Source organism: Arachis hypogaea, chromosome 6 (assembly GCF_003086295.3).
Source record: "Arachis hypogaea cultivar Tifrunner chromosome 6, arahy.Tifrunner.gnm2.J5K5, whole genome shotgun sequence".
Lineage (NCBI taxonomy): Eukaryota > Viridiplantae > Streptophyta > Magnoliopsida > Fabales > Fabaceae > Arachis > Arachis hypogaea.
Window position 1 is genome coordinate 112,204,576 of NC_092041.1, and position 6,000 is coordinate 112,210,575.

A 6,000-nucleotide genomic window follows, 5' to 3' on the forward strand; every position below is an offset into this window, starting at 1 on the left:
TTAGCTAGTTTTTTTGGAGTGGAATTGTGGTCTAAGTTCTTTATTGAACTCATTTATTTGCAATCATGGTTAAAATGTAAAAAAGATTGGAGTTGACTACCAATCTGGTGAAAATGCGGGAATGTCTACAATACCGAGGCTCAACAGGGCCATTTTACAAATTATCTCTCATAAATTTATTGGTGGTGCACTTTTTTTCTTGGCGGAAACAGGTTATAATAGACTACGTCTTCCTTATCTTGACCAAATGGACGGGTGGAATGGTTATCCCAATGCCCAAAATATTCACAGTTTTCAGTATCTTACACCCAGACAACCCTATATATAGAGATTAGCCCATGAAATTTTTATCAAGGCTGCTCAGTTTGTTTTTTGTTCTCTCTCACTCTTCCACTCTCAGTCCACTTTCTCTATTCTCCCTACGCACACAACCATGTCTGAACCCGCTGTCACCGACGATAAAACAATCACCACCACCACATTGGTTCCATCTAGCTTATCGCCGTCGCTCAACATCGACGAATTATCGATCGACGAAAACAAGAAACCTCCGAAGCTATTAGACGATCCGGAAGACTCCAATATCCAAGCGGTTCGATCTCTTTTCTCCAATCACGACTTCTCCATCTCGCGATTTCTCAACTCCTCAATTTCTCATCAGCTAGGGTTTACACTTTTTTAACTTTTGTTGATTCGGTGCAGGTTACTTCTGGCGACACGCCGTACACCTCGGCGGCGAGGTTCGAGGACCTGAACCTGTCAGAGGAGCTTTTGAAAGGACTCTACGTTGAAATGAAGTTTCAGAAACCGAGCAAGATCCAAGCTATAAGCTTGCCGATGATCTTGAATCCGCCGCACCGTGATTTGATCGCTCAGGCTCACAACGGTTCCGGCAAGACCACGTGCTTTGTTTTAGGGATGCTTAGTCGTGTGGATCCTTCGACGCAAGCTCCTCAGGCTCTCTGCATTTGTCCAACGAGGGAGCTTGCTATTCAGGTATACTTTTTGATAGAGATAAGAAAAATATCGCTTTCTAAAAAAGGGTAGAAAATTAATTCGTCTCAACCCTGAGGATGTATTTTTTCAGAGGAAGTTTATCGAGACATGTTAGTAATAAGACTTAACAAAAAAGTGTATCTACTTGAAGTGTGAAGTGATTGGTTTTTTCTGTGTGTCTTAGAACACTGAAGTTCTCCGGAAGATGGGGAAGCACACAGGGATTAGCTCGGAGTGTGGCGTTCCGACAGATAGCAGGGATTCAATTCGAATTCAAAAACGGAAGTCAATTAAGGCTCAGGTGGTTATTGGGACTCCTGGCACCATCAAGAAGTGGATTTCTTTCAAGAAATTGGACTTGACCAGATTGACGATTCTTGTCTTTGATGAGGCTGATCAAATGCTTGCTGAGGTAAGTTTTGCATTCTGATGAAATGTAATGCGATTGCTTTTAGTTAGGATTTAAAGTTTCATTGTAGTTTAGAATTGTAACTTGAAGTTGTGATGCTTCTCCGCTTATGTGGAGGATATAGAGGGTGAGAGCACTAGTAAATCACTTGACTCTTATGAACTGTGAATTTCCTAAACAACTATGAACTGTGTTGTTGCAGGATGGTTTTAAGGATGATTCATTGAGGATAATGAAAGAAATAGAAAAATTCAATTCTAGCTGCCAGGTTTGTTGAACTGCCTCTCTTATAGTCTGCATGCATGTATGCAAAGTTCAATCCATTCGAGAATTCTTCTCTAGATATAAAGATGAAACGTATATCCTAATTGATTGCTTTAATTAGGTTGCAAGTTGTGTTGAAGGAAAATATAATTGTTCCTTGATATTTGAGAAACTTCTTATTTGTGCAGCTGAACAATTGCATCTACTTAAATGTACTGTGCCATTGCATCTTCACGTTAATGATCTGAATCATTGCATCATTACTTGAATTGATTTATTGACCTAGATGTAATTTCTATGCATTTAGTTCAAATATTTGGGTATACTTGTGTGAGGTGTTGATATGTATATTTTTGTTTCTTTTAATCTCCAGGTTCTTCTATTTTCTGCCACATTCAATGACATTGTCAAGAACTTTGTTGAGAGGACAGTTAAAAAGGACCATAATAAACTTTTTGTTAAGAAAGAAGAGCTTTCTTTAGATACTGTGAAGCAGTATAAAGTGCGCTGCGCTGATGAGTTGTCGAAGATTGAGGTGATAAAAGATTACATATTCGAATTAGGAGAAAATGTGGGCCAAACCATCATATTCGTGCGCACGAGACAGAGTGCAAAAATGCTGCACAAGTCACTTGTCGATATGGGTTACGGGGTTACTTCGATACAAGGTGCCCTTGACCATGAAGAGAGAGACAAAATTGTCAAAGAGTTCAGAGATGGTTTGACTCAGGTTCTTATATCTACGGATGTTCTTGCTCGAGGCTTTGATCAGCAACAGGTGCTGAATTTGTTCAATTTTCTCTCCTCCTTTTCCTTTCTTTTGTGTGTATTTTCTTTTCAAAGTAATGACATCCTACAATTTTATTTAGGTCAATTTGGTTATCAACTATGATCTCCCAATAAAACATACTGCAGAGTATACACGGGAATTTGAGCCTGATTATGAGGTGTACTTGCACAGAGTTGGTAGGGCTGGTCGATTTGGCCGCAAGGGTAAGTTCTTGTTCAGTGTAATGTACTAATACATCTTTACTTTCCACTCCTAAACATATAGACTCTTAGTTGGACTTATAACTTATTATGAACTTTGTTAGGCCACAGAATTTCTTAACATACAACTTTTAGTTTTTATGCTTTCATTCCAAAGGAAACTAATTCCAGATTTTGTTCTTCATATTGATATTTTCAGTGATGATGCAAAATAGTAACTTGTTTCATTTGATCCTACAGGGGCTGTGTTTAACCTAATATATGATGAAAAAGATGAAAGGCTGATGTCAAAGATCGAGAACCATTTTGGCACCCGTGTATCAGAGGTATGTTATATCATGATGGTTTTCGGGCTATGATGCTCGATAGAGTATGATGGAACATATTTGAATCCACAGAATTTGATTATGGCTTAGTATGCTTGTGGAAAGAGTCATTGAACATACCCATCTTCAATAACTCGTGTTTCATGTCAATGAAATGCAGGTACGAGAAAAAAGTGTTGAAGACTATAAAGCAGCTCTCAAGGAAGCTGGGTTATTACAAGGTCATTTATAATGTACAGATCTAAATTTATACAGATTTTATAGAGATTCCATTTTAGTCACAATCTAAGTGACACATGTATATGATGATACAAGAGTGATGTAAGTTAGAGAAATATCTTATCAGAATATTTTAATACCATTAGTTAGTTAGGCATTTGATTAAAAGAACTAAGTAGATAGGATTATGCTAACCACGTTGGAAATGCAGATTTTGAAAAATACACAAATATTTGTATTAATTGATTGATATTAATTTATATATCTCATAATTAATTAGGGATAAAATTTTAAAATTCAAAGTAAATTATAAAATTTATTATTTTTTAATGTTCACAATCAACAACTACACTTTTAAAAATATTTCTATAATACTATCTATAGTTTTATATTATTATTTGCATTACATTATAATACATAATAATTAAATCAATTTAATTATAATAGTATTGATATTAATTTGGATAACTTTTGTAGTATTAATATATCTATTATCGGATATATATGATTAAACTTTATAGCTAGAATCTTGTTAACATATTATCATTATGTATTTCTAAGCTTACAAAAAGAATTTATCTAAAAAGTATCACAAAAGGCATTTGTTATCGGTTTATTATTAATAGTAAATTTTGTAAATTTTTTTAGAAGTATTGATGTTTAACTCTTCAATAGAAGTTTTTTAAATTTAAACACCTTATTATCAAGTGATCTATGTTGTTAAATGATAGGATTGTTATCATAGTCATAAAAATTGAACCAATAATAGAATAATTCAGGCTATTGATTCACTTATTTATTAGTTCAATCGATGATTCATTAGTTAAACTGGTTGAACCAATCTTATATATATATAAAATATAAAATAGTCAAAAATCTAAAGTCAAAATTTAAAATACATATCTTAACTAATATTTTAAAAATAATTATGCTTCAACAAATTATAATCAATAAATTATAATCCGGTAATTATTAAATAAGTATATAAAATTCTAGAATTTTTTATGATAAAATTTTTTTAATTTTTTTTATATTAAACTATATTGTTATATACTATATATATTTATTAAAAAATAATATTAATAAATATCATATAATTATAAAAAATAATTATATTGTAATTAATAAAAAATTGTTATCTTTTTTATTTATACATATTTAATAATATTTATATTAATAATTATAAATAATAAAAAATATAATTAATTTAAATATAAGTGAATGTAAAATTAAAATAATATTTAAAAAATTATTATATAATTTTACTATATTATTAATAGTTAGCATATAAAATAATAAGAAATACCGTAGTTTAGCAACAAGAGAGCATTCTTATAGTATATATTTTTTTTCAAATCAATAATATTACTTTTGTTGATTCACATTTTAAAATTTTTACAGTACCCTTTTTAATGCAAGAGTGTAATTTTTTTATTTAATCAAGGTTTAAGATTCACTTTTAATTTGGTTATAATCTATTAAATAATGAATTATTTTTACCCATAACATTAAAATATTAAATTATAATTTAGTGATAATAGCTAAATAAAATAGTTTCCAGTTTTGATATTCCAATTTTTTTACATATTTATTTCGTTTATCCTCTAAGAAAAAAAATTGATTGTGAAGTATAAATAAATTTTTTTAATTATTATATACAGTTATATGATATATTGCTAACGAAAAAAATTAAAGAATATATTCTAACAATTTAAATTTTTTATAAAATCTAGAATTTATTTATGTCCTTTATTATCAAACAGATTATTTTAACATATACTACAGGAAATAACTTTAATTATAATTAAGGAATATTACTTTTATCTTTAACTGAAATGAGTATTTCTTTTAAAAATCAGTGAAAAATGCATAGCTTATAAAACCATTTTTCAATTTTTGTTTTAATGAAAATATTAAAGAAGTAGAAAGATTCCTTGTGATTTCATAATTCAACCCTCATTACTATTGTAACTAAGTTAAAATTACCTAACTCCATCTATTTTATTACCGTTTAATTATACAATAACGGGAACATTGTTGACATCTCAAACTTTCCCAACATCACTAGTCCACTTATGAAAACTAACACGTGTCTTTTAAAATAACCACAAATTAAATTTATATAAAATCTGTATATTGATAATCTGTACCTTATAATGACCCCTATTACAATTTTCTTAAGGATACATTTTAAAAATATTTATTTTTTAATAATTTTTATAAAATATTTTTTATAATATTTTTAATTTATAGTCTAAAAATACGGTTATAATAACTTATTAAAAAAATACTTAATTAGTTAACACAAATAATTAGTATAATTAATTTAATTCAATAAATTAAAAGAAATAAATGTAAAAGAAAAAAATAAAGAGAAAGTAAAATTCTAAAAACGTGTAGCCATTAAAAAATAATAAAAAGGTCTCTTTTAGTTTTTTATTTATTATTATTGATTTATTATAATTAATTTCACAACATTTATTATACGTTATTCATCTTACAAATTAATACAATCAATTATCGATAATTAATTTTAATTGATATAACTCATTTCGCTATACTTTTTAAATAAATAATTAAAAATATACGTCTCAATTTTTTATTAAAGTAGAATAAAATAAAATACATAAATTGAGTAGATATAAATCTGAAAATTATAAAATTTTATTAACAACTCAAATAAATTAGTATCATAAAACTAAATTTAATGTCTATTTTAAAAATAATTAGTGACCTTTTATTCTTTTAATTATTAATAATTTAAATAAAATAATACCTTATAACTTATTTTGTTAT

The 6,000-nt window shown here is 28.7% G+C and overlaps 1 protein-coding gene across 1 annotated transcript; it reads left to right on the top strand.

Annotated features, from left to right (window-relative positions):
• Positions 1-151: 151 nt before the first annotated feature.
• On the top strand, positions 152-3,492 carry LOC112755760 (DEAD-box ATP-dependent RNA helicase 38). Its single transcript, XM_025804056.3, has 8 exons — positions 152-592; positions 703-996; positions 1,181-1,408; positions 1,608-1,673; positions 2,043-2,447; positions 2,539-2,662; positions 2,900-2,985; positions 3,146-3,492. The coding sequence occupies exons 1-8, from the start codon at positions 434-436 to the stop codon at positions 3,215-3,217; spliced, it is 1,434 nt and encodes a 477-aa protein (XP_025659841.1). The 5' UTR covers positions 152-433; the 3' UTR covers positions 3,218-3,492.
• Positions 3,493-6,000: the final 2,508 nt, after the last annotated feature.

Excerpts from the sequence above, each read along its gene's own strand:
- LOC112755760 (XM_025804056.3), top strand. The coding sequence starts at position 434 with ATGTCTGAACCCGCTGTCACCGACGATAAAACAATCACCACCACCACA. Across the intron at positions 1,674-2,042 it reads AATTCAATTCTAGCTGCCAG|GTTCTTCTATTTTCTGCCAC; the intron begins GTTTGTTGAACT and ends TTTAATCTCCAG. Across the intron at positions 2,663-2,899 it reads TGGTCGATTTGGCCGCAAGG|GGGCTGTGTTTAACCTAATA; the intron begins GTAAGTTCTTGT and ends TTGATCCTACAG.